This window comes from Falco biarmicus, chromosome 2 (assembly GCF_023638135.1).
Source record: "Falco biarmicus isolate bFalBia1 chromosome 2, bFalBia1.pri, whole genome shotgun sequence".
NCBI lineage: Eukaryota > Metazoa > Chordata > Aves > Falconiformes > Falconidae > Falco > Falco biarmicus.
This window is the reverse complement of record NC_079289.1, coordinates 102,837,140-102,854,543: the sequence shown is the minus strand read 5'-3', so window position 1 is coordinate 102,854,543 and position 17,404 is coordinate 102,837,140. Positions and strand designations below refer to the sequence as shown.

Here is a 17,404-nt window from a genome sequence, read left to right as displayed (position 1 = left end):
CCATTTATGAGACTGGTTGACAGAGTCCCTTGGGAGGCAGGCCTGAAGGGCCACGGGGTCCAGGAGGGCTGGACATTCTTCAAGAAGGAAGTGTTTAACTGTGCAGGTATATAAACACATATAGGCATACAAATATACCTAATTTATATTAGGTGTAAATACATAAATACTTAAAGGTATTATTGGGTGGGGAAGAATATCTTTAAGTGGGCCTGGCCAAACAGCGAGCTTTAGCTGGAACTCAGGGAAAAAGGAGAGTTTGCCACCTTTGGAAGAAGGAGCAGGGAGCTCCACAGGACTATAAGGAGATCGCGAGGTTTTGCAGGGCGAAGCTTAGAGAGGCGAAAGGCCAGCTAGAACTCAGGCTGGCCTCTGCTGTAAAAGGTAACAAAAAGTGTTTTTAAAAATACATTAGAAACAAAAGGAGGGACAAGGGTAATCTGCATCCTTTATTGGATGCAGGGTGGAATATTGCCATGAAGGTTGAGGGAAAGGCTGAGGTACTTAATGTTTTCTTTGCCTCGGTCTTTAATAGTCAGACCAGTCACCCTCAAGGTACTCAGCCCCCTGAGCTGGAAGACAGGGACAAGGAGCAGAATGAAGTCCTCACAGTCCAGGAAGAAACACTTAGTGACCTGCCACTCCACTTAGACACACACAAGTCTATGGGGCCGGATGGGATCCACCCGAGGGTATTGAGGAGGCTCGCAGAGGAGCTCACCAGTCCACTCTCCATCATTTATCAACAGTCCTGGCTAACCGGGGAGATCCCAGAAGAGCAGAGGTTAGCCAGTGTGATGCCCATTGACAAGAAGGGCCGAAAGGAGGATCTGGGCAAGTACAGGGCTGTCAGTCTGACCTTGGTGCCAGGGAAGGTTATGGAGTACGTCATCCAGAGTGCCATCACACAGTGTGTACAGGATAACCAGGGGATCAGGCCCAGCCAACATGGGTTTGTGAAAGACGGGTCCTACTTAACCAACCTGATCTCCTTCTATGACAAGATGACCCGCTTAGAAGATGAGGGAAAGGCTGTGGATGTTGGCTATCTGGACCTTAGTAAAGCCTTTGACACCATCTCCCACAGCATTCTGCTGGAGAAACTGGCTGCTCATGCCTTGGGCAGGTGTACTCTATGCTGGGTAAAAAGCTGGATGGATGGCCAGGCCCAAAGAGTGGTGGTAAACAAAGGTACATCCAGCAGGCGACTGGTCACAAGTGGTGTTCTCCCCGGGGCTCAGCACTGGGGCCAGTCCTGTTTAATATCTTTATCAATGACCTGGATGAGGGGATTGAGTGCACCCTCACTGAGTTTGCAGATGACACCAAGCTGGGCAGGAGTGTTGGTCTGCTTAACGGTAGGAAGGATCTGCAGAGGGATCTGGACAGGCTGGATCGATGGGCTGAGGCCAACTGTATGAGGGTCAACAAGGAGAAGTGCCAGTTCCTGCCCCTGGGTCACAGCAGCCCCATGCAGCGCTACAGGCTTGGGGCAGAGTGGCTGGGAAGCTGCCCAGCAGGAAAGGACCTGGGGGGTCCTGGTCGATAACCGGCTGAACACGAGCCAGCAGTGTGCCCAGGCGGCCAAGGCAGTCAAGGGCATCCTGGCTTGTATCGGAAATCGTGTGGCCACAGGACTAGGGCAGTGATTGTCCGCACGTGCTCGGCACTGGTCAGGCCACACCTTGAATACTGTGTTCAGTTTTGGGCCCTGCACTTCAAGAGGGACGTAGAGGCGCTGGAGCGTGTGCAGGGAAGGGCAGCTCACCTGGTGGAGGCTCTGGAGCACAAGGCTTACGAGGAGCGGCTGAGGGAGCCGGCGTTGTTCCCTCTGGAGAGGGGGCGGCTCAGGAGACTGAACCCCACTCTGCAACTACCTGCAGAGAGGCTGTGGGCAGGTGGGGGTCAGTCTCTTCTCCCAGATAACTAGCGACAGGACAAGAGGAAACATCCTCAACATAAGCCAGTGGAGGTTTAGACCGGATATTAGGAAAAATTTCTTCACCGAAAGGGTGGTCAAGCATTGGAACAGACTGCCCAGGCGAGGCGGTGGAATCGCCATCCGTGAAGGTGTTAAAAACCCAACAACACAGAGATGTGGCACTTAGGGACATGGTTTAGTGATGGACTTGGCAGTCCTGCGTTAATGGTTGGACTTTATTATCTCAAGAGTCTTTTCCAACCTAAATGATTCTAGGTTTGGGAGACCTATCTAAAGAAAACAGCAGACAACTTACTTCAATAACTATGTAAGAAGGAAAAAGGAATGGTGTAATGCAGCAGTAGAGTTCCTCAGGGCACCTTCTATACAACAGCACGGATGCAGGAGAGGTAACATCTCTACAGATCACATCCAACACTACACAGCCTTCAGAAGTTTCTTGGGCTTCAGTAATGCCAAGAGTTCGGCAAGTCAAGCTTCACTGTTCTCCCCTAGGCATCCAGAGACTTGTGCAAGCGCGGTTAGCCAGTTCTTTTGTAACCTTAAGGTCTGTAACTGCAAGCACAGAGCACAGCATGCTGATGATAATGTAACACATTTTCTTCTTGTCTGTTTTATCTCCAGTTTGGCAGGTGTCTTTTGACATCCTGATCACATGCTAAATGGTTGTCTCCTAGTTCAACTGTGAACCAAAAAAGGCAGCAGCACTAACCTGCACACAGCCCTGGCATTCATGTATTTAAGAGAACAGAAGAAACAATAATTCCTGGCATAAAGACTACGCCGGTGGAACCCGCTGCTTAAGTTGAGCCATTCGTCTAGTCCATCATATCTCTGAAATTCAAAATTAATCTAGGGGAAAATGCAGCATTGCAGCTTCATTAAACACTGCAATACACATTTACCTAAATATATATTTATGCAGGCAATCCTCATCCGTTTTCATTCTGTTCCCTCCCTCAGCTTCAAAGCAGAAGCACCTTCCTTCCACAAGAAAAACATGTTACTTCAAAAGGAGTTGAAAAATTTATCATAAAAGCAACAGCATACTGAGATCCCGATATTTTTCATTTAATTTCTTTTCAAGACATGCAAAAAAAGGTCTGTGTAGGGAAGAACAGAGAGGGCCATTTTATTATCAACAAAAGAAAAAGCAGACATTATCTTGCAACATATGCTCCCCGTTTATAAGTCACTTGATTTGAAATACATTAAATTATAAACTACAGTCTAGGCTAAAAAGCCCAGGCTTCTTTCTCAAGAAGGTTATATGGTGAGCATACTAAGGTTTAACTGCAAGATAAATATACCATCAATAGAAGACTCTGCATTTCTAAAATCTAAGCCTTCATTGAAGCAAATGAGATTTAAGCACTGGCAGACAGAGTGAACCAATTCAACTTTTGCTGTGGACCAAAACCTAAGTAGAACAAAAAACCTTAACAATCAATGTGAAGAGTGCTAAGATACCATGCACCCAAGCTTTTAAGCATGACTGCACACATCTCAGAATATACCAACACACATTTCTCTTGAAAATGTCATTTGTTTTTAAGGACTGTCTGTGCTGCCAAAAATCTGTATGTTTTCCATGCTGTTTCATTAAATAGGTTATTTTCCTGAGCAAGTTTCTCAGAGCAAAATGTATGGCTTTTTAGGCTGTTGAATTTAGAGTAGCACAGGTTTAAAATTAATTTCTTTTCTTCAATACAGTGGCTATTTGGTTTGAGAAACTGGAAAGAGCACATTATGCAGCCTAGATTAAAAACAATTCACATTAGGATGAAAGTGACAAGGTAACATGGAGAGAAACCATTATCAAAGCAGCAAGACCATTTTCATCTCATCTCAAATTCTCTAAAGAGAAGGCAAAACTATTTTTTTTTTTTTAAATCATCGGCATCGCTGGCAGTTCAACAAAACCTTTAACAAATCTTCAGGACCTCTTAACAAGGACAAAGACTAGAGAGGGAGGGAACCACTGCCATCAGTTCTGCCTGATTCTGCCTGGCATGGGCCCCAGAGCAACAAGCACAGAGGGATTATTGGAGACTGTGGCAGTAGGAAGCTGAGGAAGTAAATAAAAATGAAGATGGGGCAGTCATTTGTTGGCTGTTTTGGCCCATGTACAAAATAGAGGACCTGAAGACTGCTTTAAAGCTGGGGGTTGTGGCCTGAATTTATGTCAAACCTTATTATGGTCACATTCCAGCTTATACTGGACCTGGCTAAGAAGCGGCTTTGGGCTTCACCAGCAACTTATGTAAACACACGGCATAAACACAGAAGACTTGAGAAAATGACAAGAACATAATTTTTGGAAGTATTATGATTAGAGATTAGAAGTGTCAACACTGTTTTTTTTACAGATATAATGAATTACCTGTTATCTGAATTTATCCTACCATTTTCTGCTTCATGTAACACAGATATAGTTAAAAGCATAGCAGCATGCATTTATAATTCATTTTTTTATTTCTGGGGAGGACTTCCGTAACAAGTATGCATCCAAGGCAAGATGCTCATGGATCTCAATGATGTTTACAAAGAAAGCAGACATGTCATGACTTTACAAAAGCCAAGCAGTCATGATGTGGTGGTTTCAGCGATGCCATGTGTAACACCTGCCAAAGCCAACAAGCACTCTGTATCTGAAAGTTATTCTAAGCATCTAGCCAAAGATTCCATGGTGAGCCAGCTGCTGATTACAAGACGCAGCTCAATCTCTGGGGTCCCAGGTTTATACTCCATCTGCTCAATCATACATGTAATATCCAGACCCAAACTAGTTTTACTATAGTTTTGGTTTGTTCTTTGGAGGAAAAAAAAAAAAAAAAAACCAACAAAAAACCCCCCAACCAAATGCAACAAAAACCCCACAAACACCCCACAGTTCCATGCACACTTAAAATGGAGATGAGCACCTTCAAATTAAACTAAGTGGGGGGAAAACCACATTCATCAGACAAGACTAAATTTTGCCAGTTCTAAGTGTTGTTTTTACAATTAATTTTGGACACTGAGTTCAGCACAGATGGCAAAATAGCTTCAGTCCTTCAAGGAACTCGTATAATGTATCCTAATTACTAGACATAAAATTCAGCACATAGTATCTGTTCAAAATTGCTAATATAATAAAACATATACCAATATCTTCTATCTGAACATTCTGTTTAAGCAGGGAACTAAGCACACCTAAAGTATCTTCCTACTCTGCATATTCATGTGACTCTGAAAACACATACTTTGCCAAAGGGCAGTTTTATGAAAACTGTTCAGCAAGTCAAGGAGCTGATCGTCTCTGAAACATGCTTTCCTTCAACAGTAATGTGTCACCCTGGCACTTGAACATGTGTGGGTGCAGGTACCTGGTTTCTTCCACACAACAACAAAAAGCAAAACCCAGGAGCAGCGGTCCCCACCTGTTTTTGGACATCAGCAAACCACTCATCAGGGGCTGTTAGGAAGACGCTTCCCCCAGAGGGCTAGTTATCCAGTAATTGTGTATAGCAGGGTTTTTCCAACATCCCTCTGAAACAGCTGGTACTGCAGTGTCAGCAGCACGACTAGATCGACCAATGGCTTGATCTGAAGTGTCAGCTGGTACACTCACAACACCTTAACGATGCTGGCACACACAGGTGTAACCACTCCCTTTACATTAATGCAACGTTCTTCTAGAAACTGCAGCATTCCATTTGACAGCTGTTTGCATATCAAGCCCATGTCATTCTACTTTGCAGTAATAAGTACAATTAATATAGCAACCTGCTAGCTAGTTTGACATTAAAAGAAACCACTAGTAAATTGTACTTCTCTAACCAGCATCTCATTCTACCCCAAAAAAAGCTTGATTTTGCTGTATTTAAAAAAAAAAAAAAAAGAAAAGCCACCAGCTTAGGCTGAGCACTGCATGAAGAACATGCAGGTTTGAAGGCAGAGGAAATGGATGTGCTGTGTTTTCAGAACCACTTCTTGTGACTTCAGTAGCAGAGTTTAACTGAAGTCAAGGAAGTTAGAAGGCAGCATTCAAGTATCTTGATTTCCTTTCAAATAAGCAATGTACAGTCTCAGCTTTGTCATCTTTAAACTGTGTGACGTGTCATCCAAATATAAATTCAGACAGTTCCTGTGCTGCACTGAGCTCCCACTCAAAAGCAGCGAAGCAACAAGCAGCGACATAAATCTTTAAAACATGTAGGCGGTTCTGCTTATTCCCCATTCCTCTCTTTCTGCCCCTGCAATGCTCCTCTACCGATACCTCCTGCATCAAGACTTCAAAATCCACCTACACTGGCAGCGGATGAGGAGAGGCAATGATGAGAATCTCAAGATACAAGGCTCCCAGAACATCTTCTCTGAAGGAGAAATATAAATCCTTCTGTACTCCACGAACCTTCCAGGCCAGTGCTGTGCCCACCACCCAGGCATCAAGCCTTGCATTGTCAAGAAAAGCTCTTTTTAAAAAGAGCTTACAAGGAGGCAAAGGAATGCACCTACTTGTAAGCTCTGCTGAAGGGGGAGATACTATTTTGCATCTTCTGAAAGATACCTTTAAAGAAGAAAACAAAGCCAGAGAATGAATGTAGTAACATTATGGATTAACAGTGAAGGAAGTGGAGTCTCCTGATAAAATATACTAACTCTGTAATTATTTTAGAGCCAAGGAGCCACAGAGCGAGACCTCCACTGCACTTGCTCCTTGAGTTGGCTCCTTTCAGTATGTCCCTCTGTTCTTTCCCTGGTGTAGGATGAACTAGGTACATAGGCTAGCTCTACAGGATTTACTGCAGTAGAGCATCACCTCTTGCATTACAGCCATAATCACAATGCGTGGCACAGAGCCACGTAAGGTATCTGCAACAAAACCCAGGACAGACAGATTTCTCATTAGAGGTGCAGGGAGGGAAAAGAAAAATAAATACCTTGCCTTCTCTTGCTCCCTGTCATTTCAGGGCTCTGCTCAGAGCTGGGGGAAAAAAAAACCCCAGTACCTCAGCAGAGTGGTACTGACAGCTGCTGCTACAGCAAGACCAAAGAACCAAGGAAGCTGCCACAGTGCCAGGGAGCATAAAGAACATAGATTCAGGAAGAGTACTTGTCTGCTTGATTAGCAGAGCCTATATGCTCAGCCTCTGCTTATACCAGGAAAAAAAACAAGCCACCCCAAGAAGAAGCAGTTCTTTTGGGGAAAAAAGCATCATGAACAAGAGTGAAAAGGAAGGAAGGGAAAGGTTGTATATGGCAAAAGTAATCTAAATTGAGAATTAACCTGCATACTATTCCAATGCAAGAGGTACCACATCTCAGCCTTGGTGCTTACTGCTTCCTGCTAACGCAAAAATGCAAATTTGTCCCATTCCCTGATAGCAAGTGCTGACTCGCAGAAGGAAAGGGGAAAACCACCTCACTTGTTACCCACAGGACACTACGCATAATCAGAGGATCAAGCAACAAGGGGTTTCCCAAAGATAACAAACTAGTTTGAGCTGCATTTACTAGCACTTCTCTACAGATTCATTTCTTTGGTAGAAGTGGGTGCTTTTATCCAATCTGTTTCTCTTGTCAGGTCATGGGAAAGTTTAACAGAAGTAAAGCAGTAGTGCCCTTCCCTGGCCAAAGCCCAAGTCCATACAGACCTGGCTGCAGAGGCATGGGGAAGCAGGGAGGGCTATGGGGGAAGAGTCGTGCAGAACTGGGAGCCTCTTTCCATGCTGCTGGGCTGGATCAACTTCCATGTGGCTTTTTTCTTTTAACTTGCTGTCAGCAGACCTGACCTTCCTAGTACTTTCTATTTCTGAATTTATTACCAGCATTAAAAATTAGGGTCTCACACAAGTCTTCCCCATGCCCAAACCAGCTGCTGATAGAGCACGCCGGTGCTGCCACAGGTACTTGCTCCCAGACCACCTTGCCCCTTCTCTACCAGTGTCCTACAGCCATCTGTGTTGCGCAGCTCAGGTGTGTGTTGGGTAAGGATAGAACAGGACAGCCAGGACATCAGCAGTTTCCCACAAACAAACAGAAAGCATACTGGTGAGCACAGCCAAGGAAAGCGTTATTTTTAGCTAGATTCCCATGTTTAAACACACCACAGCAGAACTGCTTACTTGAAGTTAATGCACACTGCTTAATCACATACATGTAATAACATAGATTAACTAAAATCAGTAAGATGCCCGTCCCATTTTTAGGGAGCAGACCTGCCAGCATGTTGCCCCATGACAGAGCAGAACCCCCTAAGCTATACTTTTAACTGTAGCTAAAGAGACACTGTAAAGTCGTGACACTATCATCTAATAGTAAGCTGATTAACTGTCAAGCACACAAATCAAGGCTATCACCACACTGGAGTTTAAATATTTACTCTTAAAAACTCAAGTAACAGAAAGTCTCCTCTGTTTCTCCACTCAGGAGAAAATTCCAGATTAAAAAAATAAATCATCAGGTTAAAAGGGACCTACAGAGGGCATCCAGACCTTCCTCTGCTCCAGCCAGGGCTTACATCTCAGCCAGACTCCGTTGCTCAGACCCTTCCCTGGTTTGGCTCTTCCAGTCTTGAAGTATTAGGACTCCACAGCCTGTCTGGGTGCCTGTACCACCGCATGGCCACTGTCATGGCAAAATTTTTCCTCATATGCAGTCAAAATTTTTCCTCATATGCAGTCAAAATTTTTATTATTCCCTTTGTCACCTAACAATACATTGCTACCACCTTCTGACGGCTTTGGCTTTCCTCTTCCCTTTATTCTTAAGAGGGTGGGGTTTGTTTGGTTTTGTGTTGGGGCTTGCTTTGTTTGTTTTGGGCTTTGGTTTTGTGGACCTTTTTTTCCTGGGTGGGTTTTTAGTGGGGGTTTTTTTTGTTGTTGGTTTTTGTTTTTTTTTTTTTTTTTGTGTGTGTGTGTGTGTTTGTTTGGGGGTTTTTTGTTTGGATTATTTTTTTTTAATGCTACCCAAAATTTCAGTCACTTTACATTCAGCTGAGATTTACAGCTCTGAGTCCTTGTTCTGGAACTGTTCCTTACCTGCAGCATTTGTAACTGGCCTGCCATCCTACTGAGCTATTTATTTATGCCTTAAAACCCTCCAAACTTTCTACTCTTACTTCCTGTAAATTTCTTCCTATAACTTCATATAAAGAGACTTACTACCTTGTGGACTTTTACTCACTGATTCTCTACCTCCATCTTCTTACTCCTTTCCTCACCCTCAATAATTCCACTATGCATAAATCAACTCTATTTAGATAAATCAAAGGAGAAAACAGAAAACCAGAAGAAACCTCTGAAACCTTACAGAGGTTACGTTTGGTATTTTTGTTAACGGTAAACAAAAATATTATGAATTTCAAACTAATACTCTTAATAAAAAGACAACGCTACTGGTGAAGAATCAATTTTAATAGCCATTACAGTATCTTCCTTAAAATGAATATCCTAGACCATAAAACCCAAACACAGAAAAAACTGAACAACACACTGCAAGAAATAGAAGGAACAATCAATGGATTAAAGTACAGGAATGAAGAATGCTAAGGCAACAGAGATCTGAAGAGTGAATTATCTTGCTTTCTAAAGAGGCATTTTCACAGAAACTGATTTGACATTTAGGAAGCAAGATATACTGCTTTTTTTAAAAAAAAAAAAAAGAAAAAAAAGGCAGAGATGTTATAGAAAGACATAAGGACTGAAGCAACTCAAGCCATGTCCTCTTGTTTCATGGCATGAAACCCACATTTTCTTTTCAAATTGTCACACACTGGTACGAGGTTATCACGCTATCACAGCATGGAAACAAAACAAAATTAGATCCACAATCTGTTCTTAGGACCTAAGTGAGTGGGTAATAAGTTTCTGCTCTCAAATATGAAATCAGTCACTGTGACTTCATCTGTAGGGCAAGCTTTTCCTATTAAGAAACTCTGAATGGTTCAGTGTGCAGCAGAGACTAGTAACTCTGGACTGTCCCAGTGTACTTCAGTATCATGTCAGGATGACAGAAGACATGTTACAGCTGACTTTCAAGAGTCCCAGTGACCACCCCCAGCAACAAATTTTTGAAGCTGTTTTAACAGGCTCTGGAAAGAGCTTCTTTAAAAAGGACAAAAAGGCAATGGAGCAGAGGAGAGGGGAAAAAGAGACAGGGGAAGGTCCCTACAGACTCAGCTCTCCAGCACATGCCTGCTTCACGCTTCAGAAGAACAACCACCATAGCTGTCCCCGAGGACACAACTTACTTCCTGGCAGTACTGGAGAATCCCTTCCTTTGTCCCAATGCAGGTCTTGGTGCCAGAGGGGTCGGATTCCCACTTTGCATTCTGCACGTTCATGTGCATGTTGAGTTTCCCACAGAACATGGCGATTTGAGGCTCTGCCAGCAACCCAGCGTTTCCATCAGCAGGCACCTGGAAGGATAAGGGGAAAAAAAAAAGTTTTGATCTTGTGTCTTAAGAGTCCATCCAAAGCAGGAACAGCTCAAGCAAGTCTGAACCAAATCCTACACTTACCCACCCATGGCAACAAGACTGAAATTGTTTGATTCAGGCAGATTTGAGAAATGTAAATTAAGTCTTCACAGAAATCCAGAACACAGATTTTAAAGCTGTAATCAAACTGTTTTGAGGCCCAAAACTGTCCTCCTATCAACTTGGGCTCAACCTAGAACAACATGCATACCTGAGGCGTAATTACAGAAATTTAATTTTCCATACCTACTTGGCATACCAAGGGGAAGGGTTCGCTAACAATTAAAAAAAAATTAAGTTTTCCTCAAGCATTTTCTAAAAAAAACCCCACAAACCCCACCCAAACAACAACAAAACCCCACAAACAAACAAACACCAACACGCCACAATGTACCCTTTTTTCAAGCCCCTCTCTACTTCCTTTAGTATCATTCCTTGTAAAGATGGTGGGTTAAAAGCACCAGCTTCCACCTATGCTGTGCTTTGAATGAACCTTAAAATACAGTGGCTGGCGTGGTACCAAAATGGGACTACTGAAGGTCTAGCCCACAGCAAAGTATTAAGAATACCACCTAACATTAAAGTACCCACACTTAAGACAGGCTGCCTGGCGTGCCTCCCCACCGCCTCCTGAGGCACGCTGCCCTCAGCACCCCGCTCCCTCCCTCCTCCTGTGCCCAATCACCCCTTGGGTACGGAGCCAAACACCAGAGCTGCCCTCAACCAGTTCCAAATTAAATGCAATCCTGGAACATCTGGGAGCTTCCTACCTGCATTTATAAACCAACTAAATCTTCCTCCCCCACAAACCTCAACATTGGTTTAAATGCCTCCTGTGGAACCACAGCATTAAGACAAATAAAGAGCTCTTTCAGTCCTCTTCCCTCTGGTGCAGCCAACCTCAGAAGGTATAAGCTAAAAGTACTCACTTCAGTTTTACCATATAAGAAACACCACAAAAAACCAAATGTCCTCGTTGCGTTAGGTTTTTCAAGGGAAAAGCCAACAGCTCTCCATTGCCCCTCATGCTCCAAAGGAGCATGTTTAAACAAACACAAAAAACCTTCGTGAATTTTATATGCCTACAGTAATAAAAAGTATCACACCAAGAAACACTGCAGAAGTCAACACCTAACTACCCTAACGCATTACCTTACAACTCTAAGTTAAAATGCCATAATTAAACCAAGTATTTATTTTTTTGTATTTTTTTTTAGAGAGGAGGAGAGAATATTTTCCTGCCTGCTTTAAGATGTTAACATGTTACCACAATTTAGCTTAAAAATAAAGCATGAACACTGCTGGCAGAAATTTCCCTTTACTATTTCAGTTTCTCTTCTCCTGTGGAATGAATAAACTCTGTACAATGCAACAGTAAGCCATCACTGTCTTTCCACTAGGTAATGAGAGAATTTTCCAGTAACTGGGATGACACCTTGTCTGGCTTGTCTTGATCAATAAAACTATCACACGCTTACTCCTTCTAACATCTTCAGAAACTCTGGAGAGCATCTCAAACATGACACATCTATAACACATAATTGCAAAAAAAATCTTCCAAATTAATGAATTTCCCTCCCCTATAGATGCAACACAGCCCTATCAAAATTTTAATAAAACCAGAAGCAAGTCATTCCACAGGCAATGTGTGAATGTGAACTCTATTCACAGTCAGCTTCTCCAACTGAGATCTCTATTAAATTAATAAAGTACACAGCAGTCATACTGTGGCACATTTAAAATTTTTTTTCACTCAACATCATACATTGTAAATTTATGGAGATCTTGCCTTGTGGCTTTATAATAGGGAACTGTTTGGTATCCATAGCCAAGATGACAGCTAAAGCTGGGGGGGGGGATAAAAGTGGCTGTTTACTTGGAGTACTATCAATTTAACTCTTAACATGACAACCTATGACTGTCTACTTATTATCTCATTCCCTTCAGAAAAAAATATGACATCTCCCAGCTTAATAATATTACCAGAGCAAGTCATGATCACATTTAGCTTTCTGTATTTCGAGCAGACAGGGGCACACTAATGAACTGCTCAGCACCGCACTTCATCTTATTGATTAGGCCAGCTAAATGTTTCTAATCATAAAGAAATACTGGAGCAATTAACAGACACTGTAAACAGAACTAAAGCATTTAGATCACGATCATGAATAATTCAAATACTCAGCTTGTCAAGTTGAACTCTGTTAAGAGTGTCCTTAAAGCAAGGATAGTAGGTTAATGGATTTGTCTGTTGCATCTTAGCTGGAGATATAACACTGAGCTTTCAAATTAACTTTCTGTAAACAACCAGATTGGAAATAACACCTTTTTAAACAGTTTAGATCAGGGGAGGAGGACATTGAATTATTTAATGTCTGAAGGCAAGTGCTTGCTACCACAGTGCAGTCCTGGTGTTTAAACTGAAAGCCTCTCACCTTGAGTAATAAGCAGCAATTTTATACATTCCACTTTCAGCACGGTACCGGTGAGACTTGCAGTGACACTGTGAAGTTTTAACAGGAGAATAGACTCATTGTTGAGACAGCCTTTGTGTTATCTCCCTGCTCCTTCTATAAATATACCCCTAATTCAAGTTTTGTTGCCATTTGATATTTCATTTCTGAAGAAAGTAAGCAGCTGACCTGCTATGGCACTTCTTCCTATGAAAACTGGCAGCTGCCTGCTTGTCAAGAAATTACTCTTACTGCACAACCCACAAAACCAGCTAACATTGACGGAGGCTTTTCTGCAGAGATGATGGCCAAAAACACAACAGTCAAGCCTAGGAGCACTTTTTGATATGGTTACCTATATCCTACATTTAGAGCTTCTGCTGGGCCTTTTCACAGTACCTGAGCAAGACACCCCTATTAACAAGCGTATGACTAAAAGATTTCCCTTCACTCAGTTCTGCAAGCATATGCTTCACAGCATTGTTACTTCCATTTACCCAAGAGTGAATGTCACACACACAGTGACTGGCAGTTAATTCTAACATTAAAAAAAGGAAAACATAATTTTTTCAGATGGTTGGCCAAAACCCTACAGCTGCTGCATTAAGGACATATTGCAGTGTGTTCTTCTACATACTGTTTTTCTCTGCAATCATTCAGACTACAACAAAGTTTGCAGGAAAAAGCCAAAATCCATCAAGTTAAAAATCTGTTCCTGGTCCAAAACAGCTAATTATACTAAATAATAGGTAGTTAAGAAGAGTATTTCTGGTAAGTCATTTTCTGATTTCTCCCCATTTCTCTATGCAGCCCTCTACAGCAAGCCTATGTAACACAAAGCCCTTTGTTACTTACACCAGAGTCAAGCAGCAAATCAAAACCTGGTAGCAAGATGCACCACGCTGCCCTTCTTGCCTGTGCCCCATGACTGAACACAAGAGCATTCCCAAGGCACCTGCTGAAAAAGGTGCCTGGAAGAGATCAGTTCTCATAGCCTTGATTTTATGGAATCTATTTTAATCCAGGGGACATTCCTAAATTAAGAATAGTAAGGTAAGAAATTAATTCAAGAAAGCATTGTTGTAATTTAGTTTTTATAAGGCTGATTGATAAGAGAGGATGAAACCCAAGAAACACACAAAGCCTCTCAGGCTCCTTTGGTCCGGACTGGTGCTGGTGGGGCTCTCCAACAGTTACTGTCCATGCCTCCTCTCAAACCTGGGGGTCTCTCCCACCTACACAAATCTCAGTTTTATAAACACTTCAGGAGTTCCTTATGTTTTAAAATGCTCATTATGACAAGTAACCCTGAGCCGGTAAGGCCTGCATGCCAATTTCCAACCCTGCAACATCGTTCTGCTCAGGTGTTCAGCACGGCATCCATTGGTAGGAAAAAGCACAAAAAACCCCAGTGAAGCAAGGGACAGTAACAAAGTTATTGCACACCATTTCACCTCTCACGCAAACGTTCAGAAGTGTTCACCTCCGACATGCTCACCTGCCTGTCTTGTGTGTTTATACAGATCTTCCACCTTCAGCTCTCATGGCAGCCTCTGACAGGGAATTTTGCCCCTCCCAAAGTTAACAGCTCTTATAACTAAATGATGAAAACTTCTCCAGCTGATTTACTTGAAGCACCTCTAGGCTATGCTGCCATGTGAAAACTAAGCTTCACCCAACACTGCAACTATATTTTCACTAGGATGGTGCTAGAAAAGATTTCCAGGGAATGAAAGGTGGGCTAGAAACTGCTGGTGAGTCTATTCTGAGATCTCCAGGTAAGCAACCAAGTGTCACTTACGTATTGCATATTACACCAAGAGAAAGAAACAATTCAGCTTTCTCCCTTCCCATCGAGTTTGTACTGGAAGCCTCAAGCATCACAGCACTTGGGGAAGAAACACAGTTTGGTTTTCTCCCCAGGGACTGCATTGTGACAATGCTTCGCTATTAAAGCCAAGCCAAAAATAAAAGATTAAACTTAGCTGAGATAACGAGTTTCAAGAGAGGTCTCTAGTCTGCAAAAGTTACTGATAACATAAAGCCAATGAATTATTGCCGATTTTAACAGAAGCATCCAACAGCAGTTTCATCACAAAGGGGACTGAACAATGGGGAGGAAGTCACGGAGCAGCACTTGCTTTAAAACACATATGCTTAGGAAGATGAAAAACAACTCAAAAAAAAGGCAGGAGAGTGAAATGAGAGTAAAACTAGATGCAGTAATAAGCAATTTGTCCCATACATGCTGTTGTAACATGAATTCATGAAACACTGGTTACATCAAAAGTATATCCAGCTAATGTACGTCAGTTGGTGAAGAATTTTATGTATCATTCAAGTTTGGGTTTTTTTTCCACAGCCAAGGGTTTAATTATTTCCATTCCCTCCCTGCCAAGAATAATTATCTGCATTACAATGCAATTAAATAATCAAGTGCACCGATCTACACAGATAAGCAGCTTCTATACAGTAATGCTGAACAACATAAAGCTACAGTCCAGTTTGTTACAATAACGCCTGCAGTGGCAAATCTCTCCTCGACTAATCCTAAAGCTCTCAGGCAGATTAGTCTCCCAAAGAATAATTCATGCGACACAAATTACATTAACAGCAACTATTTGCTTTATTAGTATTCTGCAAAAGTAAAAACTCCAAGCATATTCATGAAACTGTAATCACATATTATTTTGCCTGTTTTGCATATGACCTCGAAGAAATAGCATGTGCTTTTTTTCCTGCCTCTTGGCAAATCATTAAATAACAGTTAGACCAATTAGCACGCTGTCTCAAGGTTACTCCAAAAGTTATGCTGGGATTTTCACAGTATATCCAGTTTTCAAAGACCAATCAAAATGCTACTCATCACTCTTACAAGACATCTGGATCAGAAATCAATTTCTAGAATGGGAACTACCTAAATGTGAAAAATGACAACTACAGGATTCTGAAAAACATTACCTTAATCGATCATACACTACTTAGAGCTCTATTTAAATACATTAGTCTAGTATGTCACAAGACATTCAACACCAGCCTGACATTTTTGATACAGAAAACAAAATTATTAAGTTGTTAGACATGTTTTAATTATTAACTTTCAAAAGTGAAGTAAGGGTACAAGTTCTGAAAGAAAGGCTCGATGGCCATGGTAATGCTCAGTGCTACAGCAGGTTCTCCCTCAAAGAGTTTTACCATTTCAGAGGTCTGTCTTCCAGTCGCAAGACTCATTTCACCTCCACTTGTGTACTTCTTCCTGCATGCTCCTATGTCATGCTTCCTTCTTATGAGCAGCTAAATGCTGAAGTGCTTAAAAATATTATTTGACAGTAAAGAAATGTAAAATACCTTTCAAGTACAGACTTTCAGTATTTTGCCTACTCTCAAAAGAGAAAGCACAATAAGAACTCATTCTTTAGGTGAGGATACAAAAAAAAAAAAATCCAATCAACACTGAAGACTGGTATGAGAAGACAACTCTGGAAGAGAAAGCCCACTGGGTAACTGCTTATTGGTGGTAACTGCTTTGGATAAGGAAAGAAGAGGGATATAATTCAGCTGTTTTCCCACCAGACTGTGTCAAAGAAGTATTTACAAAACTGGTCATATTAGGACAACACAAGATAAACCCTAGCAAAGCCACCTGAATGACACTGTTTAATTACTGGAGGCTGTATTTGAAAATAAGTGTGTCGTGGAATTTTTCTGTTTGTTTTGTGAGGCAAAACAGTTATTCCAAGTATTTATTTGATGACAAAATGTCAACTTAAATACAACACAGAAAAAAAATAAGGCATCATGCAAGCATTAAAAGACTTCCCATGTTAAGATGTAGTACAGAGATGCCTCTGCCTTCCCCTCTTCCAACCCTGGTAACTCAACACATCTATTTGAGGAGAGATTCAAAGGGTCTTTAGTGCACCTGTGCACTCCACATCCACATCGCATGTGGATGCCATTTATATGATTTCCGAGACACTCAAAAAGGATTTTGGTAGCAGAGTACAGAGGACTGAAAGAAGTTTAGCTAATTGCAAATTCTTTTTTTTTTTTTTTAAATAAATTTAGCAAAAAAAAGTTTAGAGATTTTTAGCTCGTTACCATTTCATCTTAATATCAAAAGACCTTTTCCTACCAAGCACCATTGTTTAAGACAGAAAGCATAGCCTTCTCCCCATCCACTTTTCCTGTCATTGCTTTCTGCAGTTACAGAAGTAATTAGTGTATTTGCTAACAGTTCTCCATAATCCCTATTTCAACACCAAGTGTTGGCTTTGTTCACAGCCAAAGCTATCCTCAGAAAACATAGGCTGCAAGGTTTTACCCTCAAGAGGTTTTCCATCAAGGGACCAAAGTAAACACAACTTCCTCCAGATAGCTCTGCTATTAACTTATAATTAATGACAACAACATAATATGAAAATAAGCATCAAACCTTGTATGTGCTATTATGAAACATCAAAACATCAAAAAAACATTCTCCAGAGGTTCCCAAGACTGCTTCTATGACTTAGGTTGTTTTATGCTGCAAACACTAACCTGAAG

General features: G+C 41.7%; 1 protein-coding gene across 2 annotated transcripts in view; it reads right to left on the bottom strand.

Annotated features, from left to right (window-relative positions):
• Positions 1-17,404, bottom strand: part of APP (amyloid beta precursor protein) — a 229,353-nt gene that overhangs the window by 171,784 nt on the left and 40,165 nt on the right. For both annotated transcript variants that reach the window (XM_056327035.1, XM_056327036.1), the window contains exon 2: positions 10,179-10,346. In XM_056327035.1, coding sequence (XP_056183010.1) covers positions 10,179-10,346 — 168 coding nt within the window. The remainder of the gene's footprint in view (positions 1-10,178; positions 10,347-17,404) is intronic.